Raw genomic sequence first — 14280 nt, forward strand, 5'->3', positions numbered from 1 at the left:
GGGTTGTTATATGTCTACAGATGAAGGGGTGGGGGTTGTTATATGTCTACAGATGAAGGGGTGGGGGTTGTTATATGTCTATAGATGAAGGGGTGGGGGTTGTTATATGTCTACAGATGAAGGGGTGGGGTTGTTATATGTCTATAGATGAAGGGGTGGGGGTTGTTATATGTCTACAGATGAAGGGGTGGGGGTTGTTATATGTCTACAGATGAAGGGGTGGGGGTTGTTATATGTCTACAGATGAAGGGGTGGGGTTGTTATATGTCTACAGATGAAGGGGTGGGGTTGTTATATGTCTACAGATGAAGGGGTGGGGGTTGTTATATGTCTATAGATGAAGGGGTGGGGGTTGTTATATGTCTATAGATGAAGGGGTGGGGGTTGTTATATGTCTACAGATGAAGGGGTGGGGTTGTTATATGTCTACAGATGAAGGGGTGGGGGTTGTTATATGTCTACAGATGAATGGGTGGGGGTTGTTATATGTCTACAGATGAAGGGGTGGGGTTGTTATATGTCTACAGATGAAGGGGTGGGGGTTGTTATATGTCTACAGATGAAGGGGTGGGGGTTGTTATATGTCTACAGATGAAGGGGTGGGGTTGTTATATGTCTACAGATGAAGGGGTGGGGTTGTTATATGTCTACAGATGAAGGGGTGGGGGTTGTTATATGTCTACAGATGAAGGGGTGGGGTTGTTATATGTCTACAGATGAAGGGGTGGGGTTGTTATATGTCTACAGATGAAGGGGTGGGGTTGTTATATGTCTACAGATGAAGGGGTGGGGGTTGTTATATGTCTACAGATGAAGGGGTGGGGTTGTTATATGTCTATAGATGAAGGGGTGGGGGTTGTTATATGTCTACAGATGAAGGGGTGGGGGTTGTTATATGTCTACAGATGAAGGGGTGGGGGTTGTTATATGTCTACAGATGAAGGGGTGGGGGTTGTTATATGTCTACAGATGAAGGGGTGGGGGTTGTTATATGTCTACAGATGAAGGGGTGGGGGTTGTTATATGTCTACAGTTGAAGGGGTGGGGGTTGTTTTATGTCTACAGTTGAAGGGGTGGGGGTTGTTTTATGTCTACAGATGAAGGGGTGGGGGTTGTTATATGTCTACAGTTGAAGGGTGGGGGTTGTTATATGTCTACAGTTGAAGGGGGGCGGGGTTTGTTATATGTCTACAGTTGAAGGGGTGGGGTTGTTATATGTCTACAGTTGAAGGGGTGGGGTTGTTATATGTCTACAGATGAAGGGGTGGGGGTTGTTATATGTCTACAGTTGAAGCTGTGGGGGTTGTTATATGTCTACAGATGAAGGGGTGGGGGTTGTTTTATGTCTACAGATGAAGTGGTGGGGGTTGTTGTGTCTGACATACAGTACTAGCTTTAACTTGACTGTCCTCAATGTCACGAAGACAACCCATTAAACCACAGGTGGCCAAATCCTGCCCACTTTTTATTTGTGTATTCATCCTTTATTTACCCAGATGGCCCCTTTGAGCTTAACAACCTCATTTGCAAGATTGCAGCAGCGTGTGGCCATACAGTACATGCTACAGGGTCATGCATTAAAAAGGACAATGCTGTAGCAGCACACTTGAGATATGAAAAAGAGCCCAGACAGCATCGATCGCTGCTCATGCTTTGGCGTTTGCATCCCTCTTACAGCGTAGTGAAAGCCTAAAGGACACAGATCCGTCCATGATTATCGAATCGTCACATGGGAATTACACGAGTTATTAGCAGAACAACCCATTTCCCCCTGTACTGCAATGCAGAGACAGAGAGAAAGACAGAGTGAGAGAACGAGAGAGCGAGAGAGAGAGAGAGAGGTGCAGTAGCAGATGTCTATTGTCTGTACTTGGACTTTGCTAAGTGACATGTGTTATGGATTGTTTCATTGTTGCACTGACCTTCAAGCCTCCGTTTAGAAAAAAAAGAAACAGAAAAAAAGAAACGACTGCATCTCATTTATCTTTATTTCCTGCCTCCATGAATGCCAGAGATGAATGCAGGTAGAAAAATCAAATGTAAGCGAAGACAACTCCCACAAATCACCTCTCCCTCCTCCACCAATCAGCCGGAACATAACCAAAGATAACTCACAGTTCTTTGCTCTGCATTCTTATGAGATAACTGCTCCCTCACAGGGAAGCACTGTACTGTAGATTTGGTCATTGCTATCGGGCAATGCTATAAAGGACTTCTCTAACCTTTACCAAGTAGGCCCTCATTGTAAAAACAAATTTGTTCTTAACTGACTTGCCTAGTTAAATAAAGGTTTGTTTTTTCAAATAAATAAAATAAGAACAATTGTGTCTCTGGAACTCTTAAAGGGTATGAACACAAGGGCCTCCCGAGTGGCGCAGAGGTCTAAGGCACTGCATCACAGTCTAAGGCACTGCATCACGGTCTAAGGCACTGCATCACAGTCTAAGGCACTGCATCACAGTCTAAGGCACTGCATCACAGTCTAAGGCACTGCATCACAGTCTAAGGCACTGCATCACGGTCTAAGGCACTGCATCACGGTCTAAGGCACTGCATCGCAGTGCTTGAGGCATCACTACAGACCCCGGTTCGATCCCAGGCTGGGTTGCAGCCAGCCGCGACCGGGAGACCCATGAAGCAGCGCACAATTGGCCCTGCGGGATGTCCTCTAGCGACTTTTTGTGGCGGGCCGGGCGCATGCACACTGACTTCAGTCACCAGTTGTACAGTGTTTCCTCCGACACAGTGTTGCAGCTGGCTTCCTGGTTAAGCGAGCAGTGTGTCAAGAAGCAGTGCGGCTTGGCAGGATCCTGTTTCGGAGGACGCATGGCTCTCAACCTTCGCCGTAAGGGAGTTGCAGCGATGGGACAAGACTGGTACTACCAATTGGATATCATGAAATTGGGGTAAAAATATTTTTTAAATATTTACAAAAATAAAGGGTATGAACAAAGAACAAAGACAATATCTATAAGGGACTTGGTTCCATGGTGTGCTTTAAATGGGTACAGTATCTGAAGGCTGTGTCTACTGAAACATGAATGGGCCATGTCTTTCACAGTGACATCATGTGCCTTGTTGTGTGATAGAAGTATAAAGGAACCCATGGCAGCCCCTGTGTTTGTGATTGCGGTGGACAAAAGGCGACGTTAACTGTATCTGGACTGTACGTCTTCTCAGTGGAGGTGTCAGCATTGGCTTTGTGTTTGGCTCAGCGACCTTGTCCTTTGCAGACCGCCTATTAATTAACATCGGTGTGCATGGAGTGACCAGCCGTGGTGCATACTGTCTACTGTCTATAGCAGATCAATGCAGGGAGAAAACACAAAGGGAGACAGGCGCTTGGAACGAGCGCGTGTCTTCAAGTGCATTTTCCACTACACTAAAGACCCATTTGAGTAATGTGCTTCCGACACGCTCTCGTGTTGCCTCCCAGTGTTTCTGCTTTATGGACGATGCACCAGCATTTTGGCTTTACAGCACTCTCTCGCCATCTCTCTCTCTCTCCCTCTGTGTGCTTCTCTCACTGCCTTTGGCTGAGACTGTAGTGAACTCACCCCATGCTGGGTTGTCTTTTCTCTGGGGACTGATTCCCTCTCATCTCTGCTGCTCTCCCTACCCAGTCTCAACACTGTGCCCTAGGCCCAACCACAGCGTCTAACCTGTAGCCCAATGCCAAGACCAACATCCCAGCCCCCATTCCTCACACCCCCCATTCACAGCCCCAGCCCCCTCTTCCCAAGCCCCTATGCCTGTCCCTCTGGCAGAGGATCTGGTCACCCACCAGAGAGTATGTGGAGGACTATTACAACCCTGCAAGGTTTATTTAACGTGACAGCTGTTACTCTCTGACCACCACTATGCAAGTGTTTAGGACTGCCAGTATGTGTGTGTGTGGTTGTTTGTGTTTGTATTTCTGTCAGTAGGCGTTAGTATGTGTGTGTGTGTGTGTGTGTGTGTGTATGTGTGTGTGTGTGTGTGTGTGTGTGTGTGTGTGTGTGTGTGTGTGTGTGTGTGTGTGTGTGTGTGTGTGTGTGTGTGTGTGTGTGTGTGTGTGTGTGTGTGTGTGTGTGTGTGTGTGTGTGTGTGTGTGTGTGTGTGTGTGTGTGTGTGTGTGTGTGTGTGTGTTTGCTTGTCGCGGATGTCCTTCAGCAGTAAGGACGTATTGGAGAGAGATGAAAAGAATGCTAATTAAGTGTATTACAGTAGTGAGGACTACCGTGGCTGACACACACGCACGCACGCACGCACGCACGCACGCACGCACGCACGCACACACACACACACACACACACACACACACACACACACACACACACACACACACACACACACACACACGGTGCTCTGTGTGTGTGTGTACGTGCACCCACCTGTGTGTTTCTGGACACCCCATTCTGCCTCCTCGAACCACTGAAGTGGTATAAAAAAAATCCAAGTTTAAGTACATTCTGTGTTTGAATGAAGTGACAGCAAACATGCAACAATAGCGTCAATGGCTGGTCTGCTGGGATGGGTGGATGGCAGGAACCAATGCTTTCCATCTCTTTTCTCAAGAGGAACTTTTGTGTGATTCACTCGTTGTGGAAACAAAAGACAGGGTCAGTCAAAGATTCAGTTTTTCTGCTTTATGGAGTTCTGGCAGTACGTACAGCTGGAGCAAGGAAGCACATTTGTTGTTGTTGGCATTCACGTATATTGTATTTGCCATGCAGATTTTGCATAGTGTGTGTTTTTGTTGTGTGTGTGTGTGTGGGTGCGCGCATTCTGACCTTGCTGAACACCAAATAGAGCTCTATGTGAGTTCTCTGTCCTAGTGAATCTGGGAGTTGACATTGCAGGTGCTGCAGGTCTTGCCAAAAAGAGCTAATCACAACTTCATTACCCTTGTGAAGCCACCAATGGCACCTTCATTCTCTGTTTCCAGGACACTCGTAAGTGTCTACTTCATTCTCTGTTTCCAGGACACTGCGTAACTGTCTACTTCATTCTCTGTTTCCAGGACACTGCGTAACTGTCTACTTCATTCTCTGTTTCCAGGACACTGCGTAAGTGTCTACTTCATTCTCTGTTTCCAGGACACTGCGTAACTGTCTACTTCATTCTCTCTTTCACTGCGTAACTGTCTACTTCATTTGGCTTTCTGTTAAAGTCGAGACCTTAGCCTCAGGGAAGTTTTATAGATATAGATACAGGGCTTGGAAGAGTAGCTGCTGCTTCTTCAGCAGCTAATGGGGATCTGAATGAGAAAATCATAGTTCTAGACTCGGATCCTTATTCGATTACATCTCCCCATATCATTGTTTCTGCAGAGATGGCCTGACAAAAATGTCAGCCCGCAATCTCTCTCTCATAAGAGCACATTCCTCAAATAGGAAATTATAAATCAATTAGGTAAAAATTTGTTTAGACCAGCGCAGCAGAATGGAACCTCTTGCAGAAAGATTAGATCATAGGAGACATCCCTAGCATTGCCTGCACTGTTAAACAAAGACTATGTGCTCTATGCAATGAGTTTGAATAAGATGCTGTTTTTTAGGACAGGGTTTTCTGCGCCCTTAGTATGACACATGACTGCTAGTGTCTTTGTGTGGTGGTTTGTATTTGTGTGTGTGTGTGTGTGTGTGTGTGTGTGTGTGTGTGTGTGTGTGTGTGTGTGTGTGTGTGTGTGTGTGTGTGTGTGTGTGTGTGTGTGTGTGTGTGTGTGTGTGTGTGTGTGTGTGTGTGTGTGTGTGTGTGTGTGTGTGTGTGTGTGTGTGTGGTGTGTGTATCTTTGCTGCTTTGCTGGCTGTGTTGACGTTGATAGTCTTTGACAGGGTCTGGGAGAGCAGGGAAGTGGTGACTGTTGTGGTAGAAGACACAGAGAGCAGTGGATAGGAGAAGAGAATGATAATCCTATTCCAATGTGCTCTGCCTACAACAAAATCTCTTGCATAGTCAGTTTTGCATACCTAGTCTTGCATAGTTCGGTATGTTGCACTGAACGTGGCTAATATTGCATTGATTCGATCACAATTCCCACAGCAAAGGGAAACATTGATAGTGTTAACTAACGGGGAAAACTCCAGAAAGTTGAGTGAAGTTCAATCTCGTGCTTCTCTTCGCAGGCTGATATTTCTTCTGCACGGCAGTCCTGGGGGAGTTGCACGTGTGCAGCTTAGAGGGAACATTGCTTGTGACTTTTTTAAACTGGCACTACCAGTCGAAGCCTGTTCCCTCCTCTCTCCCCCCTCCTTCCTCCTCCTCTGAAAAGGCATAGAAGGCCTTTGTTATTTTCTCCCTTCTTTCTCGCCTCCTGCTCTCCTCTCCTCCTGTTGAACAGTTGCCAGGCAGCAGGCTGCCCATCACAGTGACCAGAGACTGTCTCTAAGAGAGTGGGCTGGGCTGAAAAAAGGGTCCCACCCCACTATGACCCGACACTGTATTACTCTGTCCTCTGCTCTCCCTCTTTCTCTGTCTACTTCTCTCCTCTCATTCTACCCAAACTCTGCCATCTATCCCTCTGTAGCATTTCCCCCCCATCAGCACCTCTTCTCCTCCCATCCCTAGTTCCCTCTCCCCTCCCCACCCCATATTGTCATTGGCACTGACATTTATATTCTTATGTTACAGTGCTGGGGATAGTTTCAGTGCAGCCCAGAGTTTCTGGGCTGGGCTTTGGCACTGTGGACTGATTGACTGCTTTAACGGACACCTGTGTAGATAGTGGCTAGCTGTTAAATGACTGGCCACGGCTGAAGTGCTACAGCCATGAGAGGACAGGGTTAACTCCTGTGGCCTCACAGGCATGTGGGGAAGAATGAGATGAGCTTGTACGATGTGTGTGTGTGTGTGTGTGTGTGTGTGTGTGTGTGTGTGTGTGTGTGTGTGTGTGTGTGTGTGTGTGTGTGTGTGTGTGTGTGTGTGTGTGTGTGTGTGTGTGTGTGTGTGTGTGTGTGTGTGTGCGTGTGTGTGTGTTAGAGAAAGAGAGTCAAGGGTAAGAGACAATGGGAGAGACAATGAATGACAGAAAGAAAGGCAAGAAGAAGGATAGTGAGAGGATGGGTTTGGCGTAGATTGAGAGGTTAGGGTGGGGCTGCATAATAACATTTTCTGTTGGGAGAGTATTGGGAATCGATAATGTAATTCATAGAAAAGCCATGGACTGGCCTCTCATTGACATTCACAGGCATGCTCAAGCTTACATCCCCAAGAATTAAAGAAGAGAGAAAAATCGGTCTGTCATTGAAACAAAGAGTCACCCATTGTTTATATCAAGCCCTTAAGTAACCAAAATGCCCAGCGAGCAACCTTTAAAATACCATTAGGCTTTGATTGACATCTCCGGTGGCCCAGTGTCCTTGGTGATGCAGTGAGTAAGGAGGTAACCACACGGTCAGCCAGTGCTCAGCACGTGTCCTCTTACCTGTGACGCTCTCTCTCTCTCTCTCTCTCTCTCTCTCTCTCTCTCTCTCTCTCTCTCTCTCTCTCTCTCTCTCTCTCTCTCTCTCTCTCTCTCTCTCTTCTCACATCAGCATGTGGCCATTTTAGGTCAGATAAAATGTAAAATGCCAGTTATTCCCAGGTATTGCCAAAGCCCATTTGTGGCACAGCAAGTGAGGGGCAGGAGTGTGAGTGACTCTTACCCAAAAACTCAGCAGCCCGCAGCTCACATCCCAGAGGCCCCACAGTCACAATGAGCCTGGCATAATCGGATCTGACAAAGTGTGGCTCTTACCAATGAGCCACACTATGTATCTACAGTGCCTTGCGAAAGTATTCGGCCCCCTTGAACTTTGCGACCTTTTGCCACATTTCAGGCTTCAACCATAAAGATATAAAACTGTATTGTTTTGTGAAGAATCAACAACAAGTAGGACACAATCATAGGACAACAATCAGTCGTATATTGCACAAATCTGGCCTTTATGGAAGAGTGGCAAGAAGAAAGCCATTTCTTAAAGCTTCCATAAAAAGTGTTGTTTAAAGTTTGCCACAAGCCACCTGGGAGACACACCAAACATGTGGAAGAAGGTGCTCTGGTCAGATGAAACCAAAATTGAACTTTTTGGCAACAATGCAAAACGTTATGTTTGGCGTAAAAGCAACACAGCTCATCACCCTGAACACACCATCCCCATTGTCAAACATGGTGGTGGCAGCATCATGGTTTTGGCCTGCTTTTCTTCAGCAGGGACAGGGAAGATGGTTAAAATTGATGGGAAGATGGGACCAAATACAGGACCATTCTGGAAGAAAACCTGATGGAGTCTGCAAAAGACCTGAGACTGGGACGGAGATTTGTCTTCCAACAAGACAATGATCCAAAACATAAAGCAAAATCTACAATGGAATGGTTCAAAAATAAACATATCCAGGTGTTAGAATGGCCAAGTCAATGTCCAGACCTGAATCCAATCGAGAATCTGTGGAAAGAACTGAAAACTGCTGTTCACAAATGCTCTCCATCCAACCTCACTGAGCTCGAGCTGTTTTGCAAGGAGGAATGGGAAAAAAATTCAGTCTCTCGATGTGCAAAACTGATAGAGACATACCCCAAGCGACTTACAGCTGTAATCGCAGCAAAAGGTGGCACTACAAAGTATTAACTTAAGGGGGCTGAATCATTTTGCACGCCCAATTTTTCATTTTTTGATTTGTTAAAAAAGTTAGAAATATCCAATAAATGTCGTTCCACTTCATGATTGTGTCCCACTTGTTGTTGATTCTTCACAAAAAATACAGTTTTATATCTTTATGTTTGAAGCCTGAATTGTGGCAAAAGGTCGCAAAGTTCAAGGGGGCCGAATACTTTCGCAAGGCACTGTATGTATCTGTATTCATGCCTAAGTTTTAAGGAATTTGTTGTGTCTTTTGTGGTAGGATGTTTTGGTAAGTCATTGTAAGCACTGGCTGTGTAATTTGGTCTCTGTTTCTTAATGAGAATGCTGTTAGCAAGAGCAGTGCTTTTTGTTTTACCGCAGTGAGTGAGTGCAGTGCCATTTTGGTGACATCCTTCTCCTTTCTCTCCCCCACACAGCGCTGACAGGAGGGCAGCCCGGGTCCACGCAAGGGAGCCAAGATGGCCGAGCGCCCGGGAGCAGACTCAGAAGAGCGGCCGAGGAGTCCTACTGGGCCTATTCAGGTGTGTATGTTAATGCAGAATGGTTCTTACTCTCTCTCTCTCTCTCTCTCTCTCTCTCTCTCTCTCTCTCTCTCTCTCTCTCTCTCTCTCTCTCTCTCTCTCTCTCTCTCTCCCCCTTCTCCTTCTCTCCTCTCTCCCTCTTCCTCCGCCTATGCTCCCTGTTCTTTAGAGCCCTGGCCTCAGGGATTCTCTGGGCTTTTTATTTTATGAATGTTTCTGTGGAAAAAAAGTGACTTCTTTTGTCCCTCTGAGCGATATTTGCAGAGGAGGAGCATTAATATTTTACTGTGCAACCAAGCCTCGGGCAACAAATGATCTTTATTTTTTAAATATATTTCTGTTCCCATGTCTACTCTAATTGTAGCCCGACGCTGCATTAAAGCCAGGGGCTCGTGGCAAAGTAGAGCTGGTGACAGATTCACTTAGCGAGCTGGATATTGATGCTTAGATCTATTAATGGTGTTTTGTGTCATGGCACGCATAATATTAAAGGCTTATATAAGACTCTGATGTAACTGTGGGTGTAATTTCAGCAAGAAGAAAACAATACAGATTGTGTAGGACAGTCATAGAGATCCCTCCATTTTTTTCTGAACAAATGGATAGGCTGGTGCTATAGCAGCTACTGTAGTGTGTGAGTGTGTGTGTGAGTGAGTGAGTGAGTGAGTGAGTGAGTGAGTGAGTGAGTGAGTGAGTGAGTGAGTGAGTGAGTGAGTGAGTGAGTGAGTGAGTGAGTGAGTGAGTGAGCGAGCGAGAGTGAGAGCTGAGGATAGTAGGTTATGCTTGGTTTGAGAATACTGATGGCTCCTAACCCTTTCATGTGAATCAGCGGTGGCACTCTGGTAGCCCACCCTGATATTTAATAATCACATCAGTCCCTTTGGGGCCCGGTTACCCACTGCTATTTCTTCTCTCAAACAGCTGAGAGCCTCCTTATTTATACCTCGCTATTCTAGCAGAAACTACAGACCTGTCACTAATACAGAACTGCATATCTCTCTCTCTATCCTCTCTCTCTCTCTCTCTCTGGGCCTTAGGGACATGAAGCAGAGGAGAGGCAGTATGCAGGGCTGTCCCTAGATATTTCCTGAGTTTGTGCACAGCTCTAAGCTCTCATCTCTCTCTACATGTTAATGCGTCATTCTCTCTGGCGGGCTGATGGGGCAGTCTGCTATGCCTCAGTGAGGTAGCCATTCTGGAATCTCTCATCTGAATATATACTGGTGGATCTCATTACGACAAGCTAATTCGGACAGAGCTTTATACAGAGCTTTATAACTGTTTTACTGTAAGCTCACCAGGTTGCGAAGTGATGACTTCACCAATATTGGATGCCTTATTACGCCAGTGAATATGTTATTATATGGATGTCTATTATTCTTTAGAAGTTGTATACATAAATGATGACATAAGAAACTGTCATTGAAATGTGTTCGGATGAACTGTAATTGTGTTGGTACTAGGACTTTCAAACAATTTAAAACATTTAATTTAGTTAATCACATTAACATGCGCTAATGTGACTAGAATGACGTTGTAAGTAACAGATGACTTTCCAGGACATAGACATGTCTTATATGGGCAGAAAGCTTAAATTCTTGTTAATCTAACTGCACTGTCCAATTAACAGTAGCTATTACAGTGAAAAAATACCATGCTATTGTTTGAAGAGAGTGCACAACAACAAAACTTTTATCATGGCAACAACTGGTTTGATACATTCACCTCTGAAGGTAAATAATGTACTTACATTCAGTAATCTTGCTCTGATTTGTCATCCTGAGGGTCCCAGAGATAAAATGTAGCATAGTTTTGTTTGATAAAATCCATTTTTATATTCATATGTAGGAACTGGGTTCTACAGTTGGAACCTCTGACGATTGAACCCCTTACGATTAATCGCAAAATGTAGCTGTAATGTAAGATTGTTAATACAAAAAGCATTGACATCTTGATTTTGTCCAAAGTTAGTCAACAAAGTCAGGTAAATTGATAAAGCACAACTTCGTTAACCTCAATGTCAACTTGTTTGGACATTACATTGTTGTTTTTAGATGTATAGATGATGTATTTTGTATGTTCTCACTGTATTTGGAAGACTTTCAGACAATGCAATTAATCACAAACAAAAAAATGGTGCACTAAAAATACAAAAAGTGAACTCAAGTTAACTGATTAATAACTCTTACAGCCCTAGACTTGGTACCCTTATGGCCATTTTTGGCCATTCTTTGTATACATTCAGGGCCAGGCTAAAAAGACTGTACAATAAATCAGACAAATACTGAGCTATATTCCATGTTCATTTTTTTTGTTGAAATGATTTTCTAAATGGCATTGTTACTTGGATTGGAATCGCTGCTATGGTCAGATGATATGAAAATAGAGCTCTTTGGCCACGCACACCAGTGGTGGGTTTAGCATTGAAAAACACAAGCAGAAGCAGAGAATAACCTCATACCTATGGTCAAATATGGTGGTGGATCTTTGATATTTTTGAGCAATTTTGCTTCCACTGGACCTGGGGCCCTTGTTAAGGTCAACGGCATCATAAACTTTTCCAGTGCCAGGACATTTTAGCCAAAAACCTGGTTGCCTCTGCCAGGAGGTTGAAACTTGGCCCACAAGTTGATCCTCCAGCAAGACAATAACCCACAACACTAATCAAAACCTACAAATAAATGGATAATTGAGCGCAAAATCAACATTTTGCCATGGCCATCTCAGTCTCCTGACTTAAACTCTGTTGAAAACCTGTGGTTTGAATTGATGAGGGCAGTCCATAACAGCAGACAAAGGATATCAAGGACCTGGAAAGACTGAACATATGACCTGTCATTGCTCATATCAGAATTACTGCCTCAAAGTGAAGCGGCTGAGGCCTTAATTAAGATATGCAGTATAAACCAAACAAATGACCCCGGGTGAGTTATGCCCTCCAGTCTACATAATTACAAGTGCTTTTCCATATATTCTAAGCTGCCTTTTTGTGAGCGTCTGACTGAAACACTGAGGCCAGATCAATAGGCACTCCCTCATGCCTTCTCTTCCACACACCGCTACAAAGTTCACATTAAGGTGGATTTGATGGAAAGTTCCACTTTTCCACGTAAAAAAAGAATTAGCTCAATGGTACTATAAATCACCCTCCGTCCCTCCCCTCACCCCCAACTTGCTGGATATTCATTTTAAATCCCTTGTAGCCTCAATACTTCTGGCTTCAATGGGAGACGTACCCTAATTTATGAGATGGAGAATTCACCACCTTGTCTGTTTCATATCAATCCTCATAGCCCATTTCACATTCACTGGCAGGCTTGAGTTGAGAGCTCTCTAGGTTTTGTGTGCAGCCTTGAAGAAAATACATGAAGATGGACATTGATGATATATTGTACTGTAGTTTAACTTTAGAGGATTAAGGGCTGTGACTTAAATAACAACTCATAAAGATAGTCATTTATGTGAGGATGTTGAAAAAATATATATTTTTTCTTTAGTGTGCTGCTTAGTCAGTAGGCCTATTCTTAAATCCACTCTAAGTCCTTGGATTCTAAGAGTGTGCCTTTACTTCTTATGAGTATTTGTACACGTATCGTTTTTCTGTGTGTATTTCTGAGGACGTGTAAATATGCTTTGGAGTGGATCCTCTATGCATATTCAGTAGTATGCTGTAGTAGGGGACAAAGAAAAACTGCAGTGCTCCACTTGCCCTAAAATGCACTTAAGGGCGTTTCCTAATGGATTAATATGCACGTTATTTACTGAATGGGGTCTTCAGAGCAGGTCATTCGTGTAAGGTGTGATGGGTTATGTATTATCTAACACCTTTTAGTGATTTCATCAGCACTCAGGGGAATTACATGTAATTTGAGATCTAGCAGAGTTATGACAATGGTAGGGCATCTGGTTGCCATGCCAACCTTTACAGAACTGCCTTCCATAGAGGTTCTGAAATGACATTAGGACAATCACAGACTTGCCTGTCAACAGCAGTCCTCATCGTATACAATGATATGAAATGAAGATGGAGAAATAGTATTATTTAATCAATTCTGCCCACACAAAAAACATTGAAATAAATCTTGTTAGCACAGGTGGTCATTGGTCACTGATACATCTCTTCCAGCTCTGTATAATTATTTCTTCAAATGGAAATTATGACAGTAAATCTCAGTAAGACAAAAATAATGGTGTTCCAAAAATGGTCCAGTTGCCAGGACCACAAATACAAATTCCATCTAGACACCTTTTCAATAGAGCACACAAAAAACTATACATACCTCGGCCTAAACATCTACCCTTTATGGTTGTGAGGTCTGGGGTCCACTCACCAACCAAGAATGAACAAAATGGGACAAACACCACATTGAGACTGCATGCAGAATTCTGCAAAAAATATCTTCTGTGTACAACGTAAAACACAAAATAATGCATGCAGAGCATAATTAGGCCGATACCTCCTGATTACCAAAAAAGAGCTGTTAAATTCTACAACCGCCTACTGTAAATGGAAGCGATTCCCAAACCTTCCTTAACAAAGCCATCACCCACAGATAGATGGACCTGGAGAAGAGTCCCCTAAGCAAACTGGTCCTGGGGCTCTGTTCACAAACACAAGCAGAGCATCAGGACAGCAACACAATTAGACCCAACCAAATCATGAGAAAACAAGAGAAGTACTTGACACACTGGAAAGAATTTACATGAGCAAAAACTGAGCAAACAGAGTACACAGTGGCAGAATACCTGACCCAACATTAAGGAAAGCTTTGACTATGTACTAACTCAGTGAACATAGCCTTGCCAGGTCTGCCATAGGCAGGCTACTGCATGTGCCCACTGCCCACAAAATGAGGTGGAAACTGAGCTGCAATTCCTAACCTCCTGCCAAATGTATGACCATATTAGAGACACATACTTCCCTCAGATTACACAGACCCACAAAGAATTTGAATATCAAATCCAATTTTGATAAACTCCCATATCTATTTGGGTGAAATACCACAGTGTGAAATCACAGCAGCAATATTTGTGACCTATTGCCACAAGAAAAGGGCAACCAGTGAAGAACAAACACCATTGTAAATACAACCCATATTGATGTTTATTTATTTTCCCTTTTGTACTTGCACATCGTTAGAACACTGTATAGAGAC

At 44.1% G+C, this 14280-nt stretch overlaps 1 protein-coding gene across 2 annotated transcripts in view; it reads left to right on the forward strand.

Moving 5' to 3' along the window:
• LOC124002645 (receptor-type tyrosine-protein phosphatase gamma-like) overlaps positions 1-14280 on the forward strand; it is a 341627-nt gene that overhangs the window by 78200 nt on the left and 249147 nt on the right. For both annotated transcript variants that reach the window (XM_046310229.1, XM_046310230.1), the window contains exon 2: positions 9020-9124. In XM_046310229.1, the coding sequence (XP_046166185.1) occupies positions 9020-9124 (105 nt within the window). The remainder of the gene's footprint in view (positions 1-9019; positions 9125-14280) is intronic.

Source organism: Oncorhynchus gorbuscha, linkage group LG18 (genome assembly GCF_021184085.1).
Source record: "Oncorhynchus gorbuscha isolate QuinsamMale2020 ecotype Even-year linkage group LG18, OgorEven_v1.0, whole genome shotgun sequence".
In the NCBI taxonomy this organism is placed as follows: domain Eukaryota; kingdom Metazoa; phylum Chordata; class Actinopteri; order Salmoniformes; family Salmonidae; genus Oncorhynchus; species Oncorhynchus gorbuscha.